This window comes from Coturnix japonica, unplaced genomic scaffold, assembly GCF_054131305.1.
Source record: "Coturnix japonica strain WE unplaced genomic scaffold, WE-NBRP24 Scf110, whole genome shotgun sequence".
NCBI lineage: Eukaryota > Metazoa > Chordata > Aves > Galliformes > Phasianidae > Coturnix > Coturnix japonica.
In genome coordinates this window covers 134,493-155,426 of record NW_028189013.1, presented here as the reverse complement: position 1 = coordinate 155,426, position 20,934 = coordinate 134,493, and the positions used below count along the sequence as shown (strand labels likewise).

Genomic DNA, 20,934 nt, shown 5'->3' with positions numbered 1-20,934 from the left:
GGTTATGGGGTCTGTTATGGGGTTAGATGTGGGGCTATGTGGTCCCTTATGGACGTCTTCTCACCCAGCACGAAGCTGATGGCGTCCATTAGGTTGGACTTACCTATAGGATATAGGGTTATATAGGGTTATAGGGTCCGTTATGGGGTCAGATATAGGGTTATGGGGTCCCTTATGGGGTTATGGGGTCATTTATGGGGTCATATGGTCATTAATGGGGTCCCTTATGGACGTCTTCTCACCCAGCACGAAGCTGATGGCGTCCATAAGGTTGGACTTACCTATAGGGTCATATATAGGGTCAGATATAGGGTTATAGGGTCAGTTATGGGGTCAGCTATAGGGCTATGGGGTCTGTTATAGGGTTATGGGGTTGGTTATGGGGTTATGGGGTCCCTTATGGACGTCTTCTCACCCAGCACGAAGCTGATGGCGTCCATCAGGTTGGATTTACCTATAGGGTCATATATAGGATCATATAGGGTCATTTATAGGGTTATAGGGTCAGTTATGGGGTTATGGGGTCTGTTATGGGGTTGGTTATGGGGTTATGGGGTCCCTTATGGACGTCTTCTCACCCAGCACGAAGCTGATGGCGTCCATTAGGTTGGATTTACCTATAGGGTATAGGGTCACATATACGGTTATAGGGTCAGCTATAGGGTCATTGAGTCCCTTATGGGGTCCCTTATGGGGTTATGGGGTCTGTTATGGGGTTATGGGGTCCCTTATGGGGTCCTTTATGGGGTTATGGGGTCCCTTATGGAGTCCTTTATGGGGTTAAGAGGTCTGTTATGGGGTTATGTGGTCCCTTATGGGGTCAGTTATTGGGTTATGGGGTGTCTTATGGGGTCAGTTTTGGGGTTATGGGGTCCCTTATGGGGTTATGTGGCCCTTTATGGGGTTATGGGGTCAGTTATGGGGTCCCTTATGGGGTCCCTTATGGGGTTATGGGGTCAGTTATGAGGTGATGGGGTCAGTTATAGGATGATGGGGTCAGTTATAGGATGATGGGGTCAGTTATGGGGTGATGGGGTCAGTTATGGGGTCAGTTATGGGGTCAGTTATGGGGTAATGGGGTCAGTTATGGGGTTATGGGGTCCCTTACGGTGTTATGTGGTCACTTATGGGGTGATGGGGTAAGTTATGGGGTGATGGGATCAGTTGTGGGGTTATGGGGTCCCTTATGGGGTCACTTACGGGGTTATGGGGTCCCTTACGGGGTCAGAGGGTCCCTTATGGTGTTATGGGGTCCCTTATGGGGTCCCTTTATGGGGTTATGGGGTCTGTTATGGGGTTAGATGGTCTGTTATGGGGTCAGATGTGGGGCTATGTGGTTCCTTATGGACGTCTTCTCACCCAGCACGAAGCTGATGGCGTCCATTAGGTTGGATTTACCTATAGGGTATAGGATTATATAGGGTTATAGGGTCACTTATAGGGTCAGAGGGTCCCTTATGGGGTTATGGGGTCTGTTATGGGGTCAGTTATGGGGTTATGGGGTCAGTTATGGGGTTATGGGATCATATATAGGGTCAGAGGGTCCCTTATGGGGTTATGGGGTCCTTTATGGGGTTATGGGGTCAGTTATGGGATTTTGGGGTCACTTATGGGGTTATGGGATCCATTATGGGGTTATGGGGTCACTTATGGGGTTATGGGGTCACTTATGGGGTCATGGGGTCCCTTATGGGGTCATGGGATCGGTTATAGGGTCAGAGGGTCCCTTATGGGGTTATGGGGTCCCTTATGGGGTCAGTTATGGGGTTATGGGGTCACTTATGGGGTTATGGGTTCAGTTATAGGGTCAGTTATCGGGTCTGTTATGGGGTTATGGGGTCCCTTATTAGGTTATGGGGTCACTTATGGGGTTATGGGGTCCCTTATGGGGTTATGGGGTGTCTTATGGGGTCCCTTATGGGGTTATGAGGTCTGTTATGGGGTTATGGGGTCCCTTATAGGGTTATAGGGTCACTTATGGGATTATGGGGTCCCTTATGAGGTTATGGATTCACTTACGGGGTTATGGGATCAGTTATGGGGTTATGGGGTCCCTTATGGGGTCATGGGATCAGTTATGGGGTTATGGGGTCAGTTATGGGGTTATGGGGTCCCTTATGGGGTCAGTTATGGGGTTATAGGGTCAGTTATGGGGTTATAGGACCATATATAGGGTCAGAGGGTCCCTTATGGTGTTATGGGGTCAGTTATGGTGTTATGGGGTCAGTTATGGGGTTATGGGGTGTCTTACGGGGTCCCTTAATGGGGTCCCTTATGGGGTTATGGGGTGTCTTATGGGGTCCCTTATGGGGTTATGGGGTGTCTTATGGGGTCCCTTATGGGGTTATGGGGTCTGTTATGGGGTTATGGGGTCCCTTATAGGGTTATAGGGTCACTTATGGGATTATGGGGTCCCTTATGAGGTTATGGATTCACTTATGGGGTCATGGGGTCCCTTATGGGGTTATGGGGTCAGTTATGTGGTCCCTTATAGGGTTATGGGGTCCCTTATGGGGTCATGGGGTCAGTTATGGGGTCCCTTATGGGGTTCCCGGATGCGGAAGTCGAACGGGGTTTATGGGTAATCCTGTGCTGCCTCTTATGGGCTGTCGGAGGCCGATGTGAGTATTATGGGATGTCTCACCGGATCCGTTGGGGCCGATGATGGCGGTGAAGCGGCGGAAAGGCCCGATGATCTGCCGCCCTTTGTACGACTTGAAGTTCTCGATCTCGATCAGCTTCAGGAACCCCATGGCGGCGAAAAAATGGGGTAAAAAAGGACAAAAAAGGGCAAAAAAAGGGCAAAAATAGCGATTAAAAACAACCCCCCCCCCCCCCCCTCCACGATCCCGCCGCTCTGAGGAGACGCTGAGGGCGGGAAACTCGGCTACGGCGGCCGAGAGGGAATATGGCGGCACTTCCGCCTTCCCCGCGCGCTGATTGGTTCGCTCAGGTGTCAATATCGGTCGACGCAGAGATGATTGGTTGGTGGTTCCGTTTGGTCCCGCCTGCTGCTCGGTGATTGGTTGAGCCGAGGGGACGAGCACCGGGATTGGTTGTTTTTGGGGGGGGGGGGGGGGGAGTGTCGCCATGGTAACGGCGCGGCCTAGCTCAAAGTTATTCCACTTTACTCCATATTTACTCCATATTTACTCCTAATTAGCAACAATTTAACTCCATTTTACACCAGATTTACTCCTCATTTACTCTTCATTGGCCCCGTTTTAAATCCACTTTACACCAGTTTTACTCCCTGTTTACAAAGGCTTTACTCCACATTTACTCCATGTTTACACAGCATTTACTCCACATTTACTCCATGTTTACACAGCATTTACTCCACATTTACTCCACATTTACTCCCACATTTACTCCCACTTTACTCCACATTTACACCTTGTTTCTTCTTATTGTTCCTTATTACCCCAATTTAACTCCACTATACACCAGATTTACTCCTCATTTACTTCTTATTGGCCCCATTTTAAATCCACTTTACACCAGTTTTACTCCCTGTTTACACAGCCTTTACTCCACATTTACTCCATGTTTACACAGCATTTACTCCACATTTACTCCACATTTACTCCACATTTACTCCCACTTTACTCCCACTTTACTCCACATTTACACCTTGTTTCTTCTTATTGTTCCTTATTACCCCAATTTAACTCCACTTTACACCAGTTTTACCCCCTGTTTACAAAGGCTTTACTCCACATTTACTCCATGTTTACACAGCCTTTACTCCACATTTACTCCCTGTTAACCCACATTAACTCCCACTTTACTCCACATTTACACCCTGTTGCTTCTCATTCTTCCATATTACCCCACATTTACCCCCATTTTAACTCTGCTTTACACCGTTTTACTCAAAATTTACTCCTCATTGGCCCTGTTTTATATCGTCATTACTCCTCATTTACTCCCTGTTTACACAGGCTTTACTCCACAATTACTCCCTGTTAACCTACATTTACTCCACATTTACTCCATGTTTACACATGCTTTGCTCCACATTTACTCCATGTTTACACAAGCTTTGCTCCACATATAGTCCACATTTACTCCCACTTTACTCCACATTTAAAGTATTATCATTACTTCCAATTTACTCCCTGTTTACACAGACTCTACTCCACATTTACTATATATTAACACCCTGTTAACCAACATTACACACTTACTCCCACTTTACTCCACATTTACTCCTCATTACCCCCAATACACCATATTTACTCTCCATTACTCCACATTTACTCCCACTTTACACCCTATTTACTACATGTTACCCATTACTCTGCATTTACACCTGCTTTACTTCCCATTTACTCCACATTAACCACCATTACTCCACATTTACTCCCACTTTAACCCCATTTACTCCCCATTATCCCCATTACTCCACATTTACACCCAATTTACTCCACATTACCTCCATTACTCCACATTTACTCCAACGTTACTCCATATTTATTGCCCCATTACTCCACATTTACACCCAATTCTCAACAGCAGCTTCCGGTTTCTCCCCTCCCCCCTCCAAAATGGGTCAGAGGGTCAAAGGTAACTCAAGGTCACAGATGACCCCGAGGTCAGAGGTCAAGGGTCACACAAGGTCATAGGTCAGGGGTCATCCGGGGGGATCCTGTAGGCCTTGCAGCTCCCTCAGGCCCTGCGATAACAAAGGTTAATTAAAAACAAAAGGTTAAATAATGGCAAAGGGTTAACGAGTATGCTAATTTATGCTAATGAGGGGGGCGGGGCTTACCTCCAGCACCAATCGGATGTGGGCGCGGATCTGAGCTCCGTCCCTGGTCAGTGATTCGCTGAGCCTGAGGGAGGGGGCGGGGCTTAGAAAAAAGGGGGTGCGGCTTCGGCTGGGGGCGGGGCTTAAATAAGTGGGCGGAGCTTGTGAATTTGGGGGCGTGGCCTAATGAGGGGGCAGGGCTTAACAGCTCCCATTGGTTGTTATAGCAGGGGCGGGGCTTATGCAAAATGGGAGGGGCTTGTGTGGGTGTGGTCTATGCAAGGGGGCATGGCCTAAAAAGGGGACGGGGCTTATTGGCTCCCATAGGGAATCACTGGGGGGAGCTGAGCCAATCAGAAGGGGGCGAGGCTTTAAAGGTGGTGTGGCTTTAAAAAGGAGGCGTGGCTTTAAATGGGGGCGTGGCTTTTAAGGGGGCGTGGCTTTTAAAGGGGCGTGGCCTAATCAAAGGGGCGTGGCCTGTGGTAGCAGCTGGTTTCCCATTGGTTTAAGGAAGAGTGGGTGGAGCCTATTTATGGGGGCGTGGCCAATGAGAGGGAAGGAGCTAATTAAAATAGGGGGCGTGGCTTGAGGATGGTGGGCGTGGCCTGGATGGAGTGGGCGGGGCTTGATCTAAATGGACCCCGATGAGGAGGAGGCGGAGCCTATGGAAAAGGGGAGGGGCTTGCATTAAAGGGGCGTGGCCACACGGGGGGTGTATCCGATGTGGGCGTGGTCTAATTTGCATAGCCCCCCCTCCCCATATATGGGCGTGGCTTAAAGGAGGGGGCGTGGCCAGTTTGTCCCATAGATCTTCAATGGGTGGTTTGGCTTAATGATGGGGGTGGGGCCTAATTAGGTGGGTATGGCTAATTAGGGGCTAATTAGGGGTTAATTAGGGGCGGAGCTTACTTGTCTAACATCTTGCTCCGGCGATCCAGGTGCCAGAAGAGCTTCCGGGAGGGTCAGCTCAGCATAGAAACCATAACCCAGAGCTACAAAGATGCGTTGGGGGTCCGGCCTATGGGGGGATATAGGGGATATAGGGGGGCAATGAAGGGGTAATGGGGGATACGGGGGGAAATTGGGGTCCTGGGGGGTCATGGGGGGTTTGGGGGTCACTGAAGGGGATATGGGGGGACATGGGGGGATTTGGGGTTATAGGGGGTTATATGGGGTTATAGGGTGTTATATGGGGTTATAGGGGGTTATATGGGGTTATATGGGGGGATATGGGGTTATATGGGGTTATGGGGGGTTATATGGGGGGATATGGGGTTATAGGGGGTTATAGGGGGGGTATAGGGGGTTATATGGGGGATATGGGGTTATATGGGGGGATATGGGGTTATATGGGGGGTTGGAGGAATTTGGGGGTCCTAGGTGGGATTTAGGGGCCCTGAGGGGTGAACTGAGGGGTCCTGGGGTGGGATGGGGAGGGTTGGGGGTCACTGAAGGGGTTATGGGTGTATATGGAAGGGATATGGGGGTCCTGGAGGGGGATATATGGGGAGTTGGGGGTCAATGAAGGGGATATGGGGGCATATGGAGGGAAATTGGTGGTCCTGGGGGTTATATGGGGGGGAGTTGGGGGTCACTGAAGGGGATATGGGGGGATATGGGGGATACTGGGGGTCCTGGAGGGGTATGGGGGGGGCTTGGGGGTCAATGAAGGGGATATGGGGGTATATGGGGGGGATATGGGCGTCCTGGGGGGGAATAGGGGGGTATTTGGGGGTCCTGGGGGGTATATGGGGGGAATTCTTGGTCCTGTGGGGGGATACAGGGGGGGGGTTGGGGGGCACTGAAGGGGATATGTGTGTATATGGGGGGTATGGGGGTCCTGGGTGTTATATGGGGGGAGTTGGGGTCAATGAAGGGCTTATGGGGGTATATGGGGGGATTGGGGGTCCTGGGGGGGATTTGGAGGGTCTTAGGGTGACATTTGGGGGTCTTTGGGTGTATATGGGGGGGATTTGGGGGTCCTTGGGGGTAAAAGTGGGTCCTGTTGGGGTATATAGGGGGGTTTGGGGGTCAATGAAGGGCTTATGGGGGTATATGGGGGGGATATGGGGGTCCTGGGGGGATATGGGGGGTTTTAGGGTGACATTTGGGGGTCCTTGGGGGTAAAAGTGAGTCCTGGGGGGGAATAGGGGGGTATTTGGGGGTCCTGGGGGGTATATGGGGGGATATGGGAGTCCTGGGGGTTATATGGGGGGAGTTGGGGGTCAATGAAGGGGTTATGGGGGTGTATGGAGGGGATATGGGGGTCCTGGGGGGGAATAGGGGGTATTTGGGGGTCCTGGGGGGTATATAGGGGGGATATGGGGGTCCTGGAGGGGGGATGGGGGGTTTGGGGGTCAATGAAGGAGTTACGGGGGTATATGGGGGGATATGGGGGTCCTGGGGGGGATTTGGGGGGTCTTAGGGTGACATTTGGGGGCCCTTGGGGGGAATAGGGGGGTATTTGGGGGTCCTGGGGGGTATATGGCGGGTATTTGGGGGTCCTGGGGGGTATATGGGGGGAATTGGGGGTCCTGTGGGGGAATAAAGGGGGGTTTGGGGGTCAATGAAGGGGTTATGGGGGTACATGGAGGGAAATTGGGGGTCAATGAAGGGGTTATGGGGGTATATGGTGGGATATGGGGGTCCTGGGGGGGAATAGGGGGGTATTTGGGGGTCCTGAGGTTATATGGGAGGAACTGGGGGTCCTGTGGGGGTATATGGGGGGGGTTGGGGGTCACGGAAGGGGTTATGGGTGTATATAGGGGGAACTGGGGGGTCCTGGTGGGGTATGGGGGGGTTGGGGGGCACCTAAGGGGATATGGGGGTATATAGGGGGGAATTGGGGGGGGTCCTGTGGGGGAAATGGGGGGGATCTGGGAGCCCTGGGGGGGATTTCGGGGTCCTGGGGGTTTGGGGTCACTGAAGGGGTTATGGGGGTATATGGGGGGGTTTGGGGGTCCCATTGGGGTGGGGGGTGGGGGTCCTGACTCACACTTCAGCATTGACGTAGAAGTTACAGCCCAGATCCACTTGAGTGCGCAATGGGGTGGGGGCAGCATCCTGGGGGGGGGGCGGAGGGGGGAACACAAGGACCCCAAAATGACTCTGAGACCCCCCCCCAAATTCAACCCTCCCCCCCCCTCCCCCCTTTAACCCCCTCTCACCCCATAGGGACCCCCCCCCATCCCTTCCAATGTGCCCCTATGGGGATGCCCCCCCCCCCACCCCCAGCCCCAAAGCCCCCCATTGCAACCCCCCCACACACAAAAAACTCACATCCCCCCCCAAAATATGACCCCCATAGACCCCAAATTGACCCAAAGACCCCCTATTCCCCCCCAAATCCCATCAAAGACCCCCAATATCCCCCCCAAATCCCCTCAAATACCCCAAATTTCCCCCATAGACCCCCCAAATCCCCCCAAAAACCCCCAAAGACCCCAAAATTCACCCCAAAGACCCCCAATCCCCCCAAATACCACCAAATTCCCCTCAAATTCCCACCACAGACCCCAATCCACCCAAAGACCCCCAAAACACCCCCCCAAAGACCCCAAATCCCCCCCAAATTCACCCCCAAAGACCCCCCAAAACCACCCAATTTCCCCCAAAAGACCCCCATGATCCCCTAATATCCCCCATAATCCCTACAAGGAACCCCCTCCCTAATCCCCCCAAATCCCCCTTAAATTCCATCAAAGACCCCCAAACCCCCCAATTTCCCCCAACGACCCTCAAATCACCCTCAAATTCCCCCCAAAGACCCCAAAACCCCCCAATTTCCCACTAAAGACCCCCATAATCCCCCAAATCCCCCCCAAAACCCCCAAAGACCCCCAGTATCCCCCCACACACACCCCCAAATCCCCCAAAGACCCCCATAATCCCCTCAAAGAACCCAGAGACCCCCCAAAGACCCTTGAATCACCCTCAAATTCCCCCCAAAGACCCCAAAATCCCCCAATTTCCCCCCAAAGACCCCCATAATCCCCCAATATCCATCATAATCCCAAGAAACCCCCTAATCCCCCTCAAATCCCCCTTAAATTCCATCAAAGACCCCAAAAGCCCCCAATTTCCCCCAAAGACCCCCATAATCCCCCAAATCCCCCCCAAAACCCCCAAAGACCCCCAATATCCCCCCAAAATCCCCCCAAAGACTCCCATAACCCCCTCAAAGACCCCAGAGACCCCAAATTCCCCCCAAAAACCCCAAAATCCCCCCAAATTCACCCCAAATCCCCCCCACAATCCCACTCCCCTCCCCCCACATCTCCCTCCCTTAAGCCCCGCCCACCTGTCTAAGCCCTGCCCCCTTCAGGCCCTGCCCACCTGCAGCCGTCCAATGGCATCACAGTTCCCCATCTCACCACCCTCTAAGCCCCGCCCACCTCTCTAAGCCCCGCCCCCACCTGCCGAAGCCCCGCCCACATCAGTATAAGCCCCGCCCACCTGTCTAAGCCCCGCCCCACTCTATATAAGCCCCGCCTCCTAAAGGCCCCGCCCACCTGCAGCTGTCCAATGGCATCACAGTTCTCCATCTCCCACCCTCTAAGCCCCGCCCCCAGCACTATAAGCCCCGCCCCATCAGAATAAGCCCCCGCCCACCTGTCTAAGCCCCGCCCCCCATCAACCTAGGCCCCGCCCCCTTCAGGCCCCACCCACCTGCAGCCATCCAATGGCATCACAGCTCCCCATCTCCCACCCTCTAAGCCCCGCCCATCACTCTAAGCCCCGCCCCCTTGAGCCCCGCCCACATCAGTATAGGCCACGCCCACCCGCCTAAGCCCGCCCCGTCAGTATAAGCCCCGCCCACCCTCTAAGCCCCGCCCCCTTGAAGCCCCGCCCACCTGCCAGCCGTCCAATGGCAGCCCTGAGCTGCAGCACCTGCGCCTGCTGCTCCCACACGGCGTCGCGCTGTTCCTGCACCCGCCTGCAGGGGGCGCACGTCCATATATGGGCATGCGATCAGCCAATCAGAGGGCGGGGATGACAGGCAGGGGGAGGGGCTTTGGTTTAAAGGGGCGTGTCCTCCATATATGGGCATGGGATCAGCCAATCAGAGGCCGGGTATGACAGGCAGGGGGCGGGGCTTGGCTTAAAGGGGGCGTGGCCTCCATTTGGGGGCATGGCCACACGGATGACGCCACGCTATTGGTCAGATAAACATGGGCGGGGCTTGTTGCCATGGGGACGGGGCTTGTGGTGTAGGGGGCGTGGCTTGCGGGGAGGGGGCGTGGCCTGACGTGCCGAGGGGGCGTGGCCACACGGATGAAGCCACGCCATTGGTCAGCTAAACATGGGCGGGGCTTTGTTGGATTGTGGGCGTGGCTTGCGGGGGAGGGGGCGTGGCCTGTGGGTGGGGTCGCACGTTTGATGACGTCACACTGACCTGAGGTCACGTTGCACACGTCGCTGACGAAGGCCTCGTAGCGCTGCGCTTTCCCCGCCGCCATCTTGGGCGCGCTCTGATGACGTCATCACTACGCGACGGCGCTCCGCCTACTTCCGGATTGGTTTGCTTCACCCACTTCCGGTTCCTTTAGCACCACCACCCCCCCCTCCACTTCCGGTTTCTGTATGGGATCTATAGGGCCGTTCGGACCCTATAGACCCTATAGGGTTCCTACCCACGTCCTATAGGGGTCCTTTGTCCCCTTATCCTGGTTCTATAGGGCCCTATAGGGATCTATAGGGTCCATAGGGCTCTATAGGGATCTATAGGGTCCATAGGACCCCCCCATAGCCCCATAGCTCCTATAGGGTCCATAGTTACCCCCCATAGCCCCATAGCTCCTATAGGGTCCATAGTTCCCCCATAGCCCCCTATAGGATCCATAGTTCCCCCATAGCCCCTATAGGGGTCCATAGTTCCCCCCATAGCCCCTATAGGATCCATAGTTTCCCCCATAGCTCCTATAAGGTCCATAGTTCCCCTATAGCTCCTATAGGATCCATAGTTCCCCTATAGCTCCTATAGGGTCCATAGTTCCCCCATAGCTCCTATAGGATCCATAGTTCCCCCATAGCCCCTATAGGGTCCATAGTTCCCCCATAGCTCCTATAGGATCCATAGATCCCCCATAGCTCCTATAGGGTCCATAGTTCCCCCATAGCCCCTATAGGGTCCATAGTTCCCCCATAGCCCCTATAGGGTCCATAGTTCCCCCATAGCTCCTATAGGGTCCATAGTTCCCCCATAGCTCCTATAGGATCCATAGTTCCCCCCATAGCTCCTATAGGATCCATAGTTCCCCCATAGCCCCTATAGGGTCCATAGTTCCCCTATAGCTCCTATAGGATCCATAGTTCCCCTATAGTTCCTATAGGGTCAGCAGAAGCAGCAGCGCTTTATTGCGAGGGGGCGGGGCTTACACAGCCAAACGGGCGGAGCTTCGACACGTCACGTGAGCCGGAGGCCACGCCCATTTAGGGGGCGGGGCTTGTGAAGCGGAAATTGGGCGTGGCTTGAGCGAGGGGGCGGGACTTAAGGAAGAAGTGGGCGTGGCTTGAGCGAAGGGGGTGGGGCTTAAGGAAGAAGTGGGCGGTGCTTGAGCGAGGGGGCGGGGCTAAGAGCAGCGTTGGGGGGGGGGGGGCAGTCCCATAGGATCCCAGTATGGGGTGGGGGTGGGGTCCCAGTTTGGGGTCTCTCAGTCCCATAGGATCCCAGTTTGGGGGGGGGGCATCCCAGTTTGGGGTCTCTCAGTCCCATAGGATCCCAGTTTGGGGTCTGACAGTCCTATAGGATCCCACTTTGGGGGGTGGGATCCCAGTTTGGGGTCTCTCAGTCCTATAGGATCCCAGTTTGGGGGGTGGGGGTCCCAGTTTGGGGTCTCTCAGTCCCATAGGATCCCAGTTTGGGGGGTCCCAGTCCCATAGATCCCAGTTTGAAGGGGGGGCTCCCAGTTTGGGGGTCTCTCAGTCCCATAGGATCCCAGTTTGGGGGTAGGGGTCCCAGTTTGGGGTCTCTCAGTCCCATAGGATCCCAGTTTGGGGTGGGGTCCCAGTTTGGAAGGGTCTCAGTCCCATAGGATCCCAGTTTGGGGGGGGGCGTCCCAGTTTGGGGGGTCTCAGTCCCATAGGATCCCAGTTTGGGGGGGGGCATCCCAGTTTGGGGGTCTCTCAGTCCCATAGGATCCCAGTTTGGGGTCTGACAGTCCTATAGGATCCCACTTTGGGGGGTGGGATCCCAGTTTGGGTCTCTCAGTCCTATAGGATCCCAGTTTGGGGGGTGGGGGTCCCAGTTTGGGGTCTCTCAGTCCCATAGGATCCCAATTTGGGGGGTCCCAGTCCCATAGGATCCCAGTTTGGGGGTTGGGATCCCAGTTTGGTGTCTCTCAGTCCCATAGGATCCCAGTTTGGGGTGGGGTCCCAGTTTGGGGGGTCCCAGTCCCATAGGATCCCAGTATGGGGGGTCCCAGTCCCATAGGATCCCAGTTTGAAGGGGGGGGTCCCAGTTTGGGGTCTCTCAATCCCATAGGATCCCAGTTTGGGGGGCGGGGCGTCCCACTTTGGGGTCTCTCAGTCCCATAGGGATCCCAGTTTGGGGGGTCCCAGTCCCATAGGATCCCAGTTTGGGGTGGGGTCCCAGTTTGGAAGGGTCTCAGTCCCATAGGATCCCAGTTTGGGGGGTGGGGGTCCCAGTTTGGGGTCTCTCAGTCCCATAGGATCCCAGTATGGGGGGTCCCAGTCCCATAGGATCCCAGTTTGAAGGGGGGCGTCCCAGTTTGGGGTCTCTCAATCCCATAGGATCCCAGTTTGGGGTCTCTCAGTCCCATAAGATCCCAGTTTGGGGGGGGGCGTCCCACTTTGGGGTCTCTCAGTTTCATAGGATCCCAGTTTGGGGGGTCCCAGTCCCATAGGATCCCAGTTTGGAGGGTCCCAGTCCCATAGGATCCCAGTTTGGGGGGTGGGGGTCCCAGTTTGGGGTCTCTCAGTCCCATAGGATCCCAGTTTGGGGTGGGGGTCCCAGTTTGGGGTCTCTCAGTCCCATAGGATCCCAGTTTGGGGGGTCCCAGTCCCATAGGATCCCAGTTTGAAGGGGGGGGTCCCAGTTTGGGGTCTCTCAATCCCATAGGATCCCAGTTTGGGGGGGGGGCGTCCCACTTTGGGGTCTGTCAGTCCCATAGGATCCCAGTTTGGGGGGTCGCAGTCCCATAGGATCCCAATTTGGGGTCTCTCAGTCCCATAGGATCCCAGTTTGGGGGTCCCAGTCCTATAGGATCCCACTTTGGGGGGTGGGATCCCAGTTTGGGGTCTCTCAGTCCCATAGGATCCCAGTTTGGGAGGTTCCAGACCCATAGGATCCCAGTTTGGGGGGTAGGATCCCAATTTGGGGGGGGGATCCCAGTTTGGGGTCTCTCAATCCCATAGGATCCCAGTTTGGGGGTCCCAGTCCCATAGGATCCCAGTTTAGGTTGGTCTCAGTTTGAGGCTGTCCCAGTTTAAAGGGGGTTGGGGGGGGGGGGTTCTTATTTGGGGAGGGTGGGGGTCCCCATTTTGAATAGGGGGGGGTCCCCATTTTGGGGTCTCAGGGGTGGGGGTTGGTCCCTATTTGAGGTGGGGGGGGTCCCCATTTTGAAGGGGGGGGTCCCCTTTTTAGGGTCTTGTGGGGAGGGGGTGTCCCTATTTGGGGAGGGGGAGGTCCCCATTTTGAAAGGGGGGGGGTCCCCATTTTGGGGTCATGGGGTGGGGGTTGGGTCCCTATTTGAGAAGGGGGGGGGTCCCCATTTTAGGGGTCTCTATTTGGGAAGGGGAGGTCCCCATTTTAAAGGAGGGGGTCCCCATTTAAAAGGGGGAGGGGTCCCCATTTTGAAAGGGGGGGGTCCCCATTTTGGGGTCTCGGGGGGGAGGTCCCTATTAGAGGTGGGGGAAGTCCCCATTTGAAGGGGGGGGGGCCCATTTTAGGGTCATGGGGGTCGGGGTGGGGGTCCCTATTTGGGTAAGGGGGGGGTGGTCCCAATTTTGAGGGTTCCCCCCCCCCCCCCCATTTATGGGGTCACTCGAAGAAGCTGGCCAGGCTTTGGCGAAGGGAGGGCGGCATCGGGGGGGGGCGGAGCTGAGCTGAAAAAGGGGGGGGGGGTTAATAGGGTGGGGTTAATATGGGTCCCTATAAAGACCCCCCCCATAGAGACCCCCCATAGAGACCCCCACATTGCGACCCCCCCCATAGGGACCCCCCTTTATAACCACCCCCCCCTTGACCCTCCCATTGTGACCCCCACCCCAAATAGGGGCCCCCCATAGAGACCCCCCCATTGTGCCCCCCCAATAGGGTCCCCCCATAGAGACCCCCCCATAGAGACCCCCCCCATAGAGACCCCCATGGAGACCCCCCATTGTGACCCCCTCAGTAGGAACCCCCATTGTGACCACCCCATTGTGACCCCCCATAGGGACCCCCCTTTATAACCCCGCCCCCCTTGACCCTCCCATTGTGACCCCCCCCCAAATAGGGGCCCATCATAGAGACCCCCCCATAGAGACCCCCCCCCCAATAGCAACCCCCCATAGAGACCCCCCATGGAGACCCCCCCATTGTGACCCCCCCAATAGGGTTTCCCCCATAGACCCCCCCATAGAGACCCCCATGGAGAACCCCACCCAATAGCAACCCCCCATAGAGACGCCCCCATTGTAACCCACCCCATTGTGCCCCCCCCCCAATAGGGAGCCCCCTTAGGGACCTCCCCATAGAGACCCCCCCACTGTGATCCCCCCCATGGAGACCCCCTATTCTGACCCCCCCATTATGACCCCCCCCCATAAGGACCCCCCATTCTAACCCCCCCATAGAGACCCCTCATTCTGATCCCCCCCATTGTGACCCCCCCATAAAGACCCCCCCATTGTGAAACCCCCCACAGACCCCCCCCATTGTAACCCCCACCCATTGCCCCCCCCAATAGGGTCCCCCCATAGAGACCCCCCCATAGTAACCCACCCCATTGTGCCCCCCCCATTGTGAACCCCCCATAAAGACCCCCATAGAGACCCCCCATTATGCCCCCCATAAAGACCCCCCCCCATTTTAATCCCCCCACTGTGACCCCTCATAGGGACCCCCACATCCTGACCCCCTATAGAGACCCCCCCCCATTGTGACCCCCCCCAAATAGGAACCCCCATAGAGACCCCCCCATTGCGACCCCCTCATAGGAACCCCCATAGAGACCCCCCCCATTGTAGCCCCCCCATTGTGACCCCTCTATAGAGACCCCCAATCCTGAACCCCATAGAGACCCCCCCCACTTTGACTCCCCCCATTATGACCCCCCCATTGTGCCCCCCTCCCATTGCCCCCCCCCAATAGGGTCCCCCCATAGAGACCCCCCCCATAGAGACCCCCCCATTGTGCACCCCCCATTGTGACCCCCCAATAGGGTCCCCCTATGAGACCCCCCCATAGTAACCCACCTCATTGTGCCCCCCCCATTGTGAACCCCCATAAAGACCCCCCTGTTCTGAACCCCCATATAGACCCCCCCCATTATGACCCCTCATAGAGACCTCCAATTGTGACCCCCCATTGAGCCCCCCCCCCCCCCATAAAGACCCCCCCCATTATGACCCCCCCCCACAATAGAAACCACCCAATCCAATACTGACCCCCATCGGGTTCTACCCCTTTAAGACAGGCCACGCCCCCTGCTCTAAGCCCCGCCCCTCCAGCTCTAAGCCCCGCCCCCATCTCTAAGCCCCGCCCCCTCCTGCCATAAGCCCCGCCCCCATCTCTAAGCTCCGCCCATTCCGCTCTAAAGCCCGCCCCAACCTGCAATAAGCCCCGCCCCCTGCCCTAAGCACCACCCATTCAGCTCTAAGCCCCGCCCCCTGCTCTGAGCCCCCCCCTCCTGATCTAAGCTCCGCCCCCATCTCTAAGTCCCGCCCCCATCTCTAAGCCCCGCCCCTTCAGCGCTAAGCTCCGCCCACTCATCTCTAAGCCCCTCCAGCTCTAAGCCCCGCCCCCCCATCTCTAAGCCTTGCCCCCTCCTGCCATAAGCCACGCCCACTCGGCTCTAAGCCCCGCCCCTCAGCTCTAAGCCCCGCCCCCTCCTGCCCTAAGCCCGCCCCCTCCTGATCTAAGCCCCGCCCCCTGCCCTAAGCCCCGCCCCCTACCTGCCGGGTTTTGGCGCCAAAGCGGGTTTGGGTTCCAGGGGGCGGAGCTTGTGGGCGTGGGCTGCCGAGTGGTGGGCGGGGCTTGAGGGCGTGGCTGACCGATGGGAGGGGTTTGGGGGCGGGGCTGAGGGGTGGGCGGGGTTTGGGGGCGGGGCTGACCAATGGGAGGGGTTTGGGGGCGGGGCTGGGGGGAGGTGGGCGGAGCTTGGGGGCGGGGCTGAGGGGAGGTGGGTGGAGCTTGAGGGCGCTGTTGGCCAATGAGAGGAGCCTGGGGGCGGGGCTGAGGGGAGGTGGGCGGAGCTTGGGGGCGGGTCTGACCAATGGGAGGAGCCTGGGGGCGGGGGCTGTGGGGAAGTGGGCGGGGCTTGTGGGCGCGGCTGAGGGGAGGTGGGCGGGGCTTGGGGGCGGGGTTGGCCAATGGGTGAAGCCTGTGGGCGTGGCTGAGGGGAAGTGGGCGGGGTCTGAGGGCGCTGTTGACCAATAGGAGAAGCCGGAGAGCCTGAGGGCGGGGTTTGCGGCCGGAGCTGACCAATGGGAGGAGTTTGTGGGCGGGGCTGCCCTTGTGGGCGGGGCTGAGGTCCGCTGGGCGTGGCCTGATTGGCAGCAGTGGGCGGAGCCTGAGCACGGAGGCTGACCAATGGGAGGGGTTTGGGGGCGGGGCTGTGTAGTTGGCGGAGCCTGAGGGCGCTGTTGGCCAATGGGAGGGGTTTGGGGGCGGGGCTGAGGGCCGGGTGGGCGGGGCTGGATTGGACCACGTGGTTGGGGTGGGCGGGGTGTCGCGGAGGCCACGCCCCCTTGTGGGCGGGGCTTGGGAGGGTCGGAAGGAGGGGCTCCTGTGGGAGGAAGCGACATCATCAATGGGGGCGGGGCTTAATAAAAGGGGCGGGGCTTAATGAAGGGGGGCAGGGCTTAATGAAAGGGTGTGGCTTGATGAAGGGGCGGGGCTTAATGAAGGGGGCGGGGCTTAATGAAAGGGTGTGGCTTGATGAAGGGGCGGGGCTTAATGAAGGGGGCGGGGCTTTATGAAGGGGAGGAGCTTAATTAAGGGGTGGTGCTTAATGAAGGGGCGGGGCTTAATGAAGGGGGAGGGGCTTAATGAAGGGGAGGGTCTTGATGAAGGGGATGGGCTTAATGAAGGGGATGGACTTAATGATGGGAGGGGCTTAATGAAGGGGGGGGTCCACTCACCTTGAGGTGGGGGGCGCTGTTGAGTTGGGGTCCCCCAATGGCTGGCATCTATAATGGGGAGGGGGTAAATATGAGGGGGGGGGGGGGGGGTGTTAAAAATGGGGGTCCGGGGGGATAAAATGGTTGGGGGGGGTGATTTTGGGGTTAAAAGGGGGGACTATGGGGTCTTTGTGGGGTTAATGTGGGGGATTTGGTGTTAAAAGGGGGGATTTGGGGGTCTTTGTGGTGTTTTATGGGGGGATTTGGGGTTAAAAGGGGGATTTGGGGGCTGAAAAATGGGGATTTGGGGGTCTTTGTGGGGTTAATGTAGGGGATTTAGGGTTTAAAGGAGGATTTGGAGGCTGAAAATGGAAATTTTGGGGTCTTTGTGGGGTTAATGTGAGGGATTTGGGGTTAAATGGGGGGATTTTAGGGCTGAAAATGGGGTTATAAATGGGATTTGGGGCTCAAAACTGGGGTCTTAGGGGGATCCAATGGGGAGGTTGGGTCACAATGGGGTGGACACTCCAATTTGAGGGGGGGGGAGGGGTTATAAATTGGGATTTTGGGGGTCTTTGTGGGGTTAATGTGGGGGATTTAGGGTTAAAAGGGGGGATTGGGGCTTAAAATGGGGGATTCGGGGGTTAAAGAGGGATTTGGGGCTGGAAATGGGGATTTTGGGGTCTTTGTGGGGTTAATGTGAGGGATTTGGGGTTAAAAAGGGGATTTGGGGGTATTTGTAGGGTTAATATGAGGGATTTGGGGTTAGAAGCGGGGATTTAGGGGTCTTTCTGGGTTAATGTGGGGGGGATTTGGGGTTAAAAGGGGGAATTTGGGGTTTTTTGGGTGGATTTGGGGTTCTTTGTGGTGTTTTATGGGGGGATTTGGGGTTAAAAGGGGGAATTTGGAGGCTGAAAATGGGGATTTTGGGGTTCTTTGTGGGGTTAATGTGAGGGATTTGGGGTTAAAGGGGGATTTGGGGGCTGAAAATGGGGATTTGGGGGTCTTTGTGGGGTTAAAGTAGGGGATTTAGGGTTTAAAGGAGGATCTGGAGGCAGAAAATGGAATTTTGGGGTCTTTGTGGGGTTAATGTGAGGGATTTGGGGTTAAATGGGGGGATTTTAGGGCTGAAAATGGGGTTATAAATGGGATTTGGGGGCTCAAAAATGGGGTCTTTGGGGGATCCAATGGGGAGGTTGGGTCACAATGGGTGGACACTCCAATTTGAGGGGGGGGGGAGGGTTATAAATTGGGATTTTGGGGGTCTTTGTGGGGTTAATGTGGGGGATTTAGGGTTAAAAGGGGGGATTTGGGGCTTAAAATGGGGGATTCGAGGGTTAAAGAGGGATTTGGGGGCTGGAAATGGGGATTTTGGGGTCTTTGTGGGGTTAATGTGAGGGATTTGGGGTTAAAAGGGGGATTTGGGGGTATTTGTAGGTTAATATGAGGGATTTGGGGTTAGAAGCGGGATTTAGGGTCTTCTGGGGTTAATGTGGGGGGGATTTGGGGTTATAAAGGGGAATTTGGGGGTCTTTGTGGGGTTAATGTGGGGGATTTGGGGTTTTTTGGGTGGATTTGGGGGTCTTTGTGGTGTTTTATGGGGGGATTTGGGGTTAAAAGGGGAATTTGGAGGCTGAAAATGGGATTTTGGGGTCTTTGTGGGGTTAATGTAGGGGATTTAGGGTTTAAAGGAGGATTTGGAGGCTGAACAAATGGGGATTTTGGGGTCTTTGTGGGTTAATGTGAGGGATTTATGGTTAAATGGGGGGATTTGGGGCTTAAAATGGGGATTTGGGGGTAAAGAGGGATTTGGGGGCTGGAAATGGGGATTTTGGGGTCTTTGTGGGGTTAATGTGAGGGATTTGGGTTAAAAGGGGGATTTGGGGTATTTGTAGGGTTAATATGAGGGATTTGGGGTTAGAAGCAGGGATTTAGGGGTCTTTCTGGGGTTAATGTGGGAGGGATTTGGGGTTAAAAGGGGGAATTTGGGGGTCTTTGTGGGGTTAATGTGGGGGATTTGGGGTTTTTTGGGTGGATTTGGGGGTCTTTGTGGTGTTTTATGGGGGGATTTGGGGTTAAAGGGGGATTTGGGGGCTGAAAATGGTGATTTTGGGGTCTTTGTGGGATTAATGTGAGGGATTTGGGGTTAAAAGGGATTTTAGGGCTGAAAATGGGGTTATAAATGGGATTTGGGGGCTCAAAAATGGGGTTATAAATGGGATTTGGGGGCTCAACAATGGGGTCTTTGGGGGATCCAATGGTGGGGGGGGTCACATGGGGTGTGGGGGGGATGTAACCTGTGGTCGGGGTCGGGGGGGTCCACGCGGGGGTCCCAATTCAGCCCTCATTCTGCCCAGCACCACCTCCACTATACGGGATTGATCTTCAGGTCCCGATAGCGGCAGCCAGGAGCCCATGACCTTATAAGGAGAATGACGTCACAATGGGGGGGCTCTGTGACGTCACAATAAGGGGGGCGGGGCTTTGTGACGTCACAATGGGGGGCTCTGTGACGTCACAATGGGGCGGGGCGGGGCTTCCAAACCCACCCTCGTGATTCGCTCACTGCCGTCAGGTTCCACTTCCGCTTCCAGGCCGCAGATCTCAGCCCCGCCCAGGAGGCGGGAACACGCCGACAGCCAATCACGGTGCCTGGGGGGCGGGGCTAAGACGGGGACACGCCCACCCACCCCTCCCCCCCCCAACTCCCCATTGACCCCATTGATCCTATAGACCCCAATGACCCCATTATCTGCACTGACCCCATTGACCCCATTGATCCTATAGACCCCATTGACCCCATTATCCCCAATGATCCCATTAACCCCATTGACCCCATAGACCCCGTTGTCCACTAATGTCCCCATTGACCCCATTGACCCCAATGGCCCCACTTACCCCATTGATCCTATAGACCCCATTGACCCCATTGTCCCCCAATGTCCCCATTGACCCCATTATCCCCACTGACCCCCATTGACACCATAGACCCCAGTGTCCACTAATGTCCCCATTGACCCCATTGATCCTATAGACCCCATTGACCCCATAGACCTCACTGACCCATTGACCCCATTGATCCTATAGACCCCAATGACCCCATTATCCCCACTGACCCCATAGACCTCATTGACCCCAATGATCCCATAGACCCCATTGACCTCATAAACCCCACTGATCCCATTGACCCCATTGACCCCATTGATCTTATAGATCCCAATGACCCCATTGACCCCATTGATTCCATTGACTCCATTAACCCCATTGACCCCATTAACCCCACTGAACCCCATTGATCCCATAGACCCCATTGACCTCTTAGACCCCATTGATCCCAGTGTCCCTAATGTTCCCATTGGCCCCACTGACCCCACTGACTCCAATGTCCCCATTGATCCCATTGTCCCCCATTGATCCCATTGACCCCATTGATCTCATTGACCCCATTGTCCCCAGTGTCCCCAATGGCCTCATATCCCCCATTGACCCCAATGTCCCCCCCCAGGTAACACTCACCGCGGGCTGAGGGTCACGGCCTCCATCTGCTCGGGGTCAGACAATGGGGCACTGCGGGATCACAGCCCCACACGTCCACAGTGTGCCAATACCCCCCATAACACCCTCCCCCCACCCCCCATTACCCCCCATTACCCCCCATTACCCCCCATACCCCCTTATCCCCAAATACCCCCCAATACACCCCATATCCCCTCCACCCCCCACCCCATATACCCCCCCACACTGCCCCATACCCTCCCAAACCCCCCTAATACCCCCTATACACCCCCATAACCCCCCAACCCCTATCCTCCCTATACCCCTCAATACCCCCCATAACCCCATTACCCCCCTATCCCCCCAATACCCCCATAACCCCATAACACCCCCAATACCCC

At 56.0% G+C, this 20,934-nt stretch overlaps 2 protein-coding genes and 1 pseudogene across 6 annotated transcripts in view; all 3 read right to left on the bottom strand.

Moving 5' to 3' along the window:
• The window catches only part of SMC1A (structural maintenance of chromosomes 1A), a 92,866-nt gene that overhangs the window by 62,271 nt on the left and 9,661 nt on the right, over window positions 1-20,934 (bottom strand). The window contains exon 1 of one of the 4 annotated variants that reach the window (XM_085535179.1): window positions 2,645-2,876. The exons of the other annotated variants lie outside the window; for them this stretch is intronic. Within the exon in view, the coding sequence (XP_085391305.1) occupies window positions 2,645-2,753 (109 nt within the window). The 5' untranslated portion in view covers window positions 2,754-2,876. Of the gene's footprint in view, window positions 1-2,644; window positions 2,877-20,934 lie in introns of those variants that run through there. 4 annotated transcript variants of the gene reach the window in all.
• On the bottom strand, window positions 4,454-10,261 carry LOC107307865 (protein UXT-like; annotated as a pseudogene). The gene is made up of 6 exons (XR_014941768.1): window positions 10,149-10,261; window positions 9,611-9,689; window positions 7,749-7,819; window positions 5,663-5,771; window positions 4,775-4,838; window positions 4,454-4,678 (listed from the first exon to the last, which is right to left on the bottom strand). The product of XR_014941768.1 is annotated as a protein UXT-like (transcript).
• Window positions 13,219-20,600, bottom strand: LOC146751233 (uncharacterized). Its single transcript, XM_085535180.1, has 6 exons — window positions 20,555-20,600; window positions 19,588-19,690; window positions 19,336-19,458; window positions 17,060-17,107; window positions 15,872-16,704; window positions 13,219-13,819 (listed from the first exon to the last, which is right to left on the bottom strand). Exons 1-6 carry the CDS (start codon window positions 20,578-20,580, stop codon window positions 13,747-13,749), a joined length of 1,206 nt encoding a protein of 401 aa, XP_085391306.1. The 5' UTR covers window positions 20,581-20,600; the 3' UTR covers window positions 13,219-13,746.

Bases quoted from the DNA above. Each gene is read 5' to 3' on its own strand.
- LOC146751233 (XM_085535180.1), bottom strand. From the start codon at position 20,580: ATGGAGGCCGTGACCCTCAGCCCGCG. The intron at 19,691-20,554 runs GTGAGTGTTACC...CCCGCCCCCCAG, and splicing joins GCCGTGACCCTCAGCCCGCG to GCACCGTGATTGGCTGTCGG. The intron at 16,705-17,059 runs GTGAGTGGACCC...TTCCTCCCACAG, and splicing joins ACAGCGCCCCCCACCTCAAG to GAGCCCCTCCTTCCGACCCT.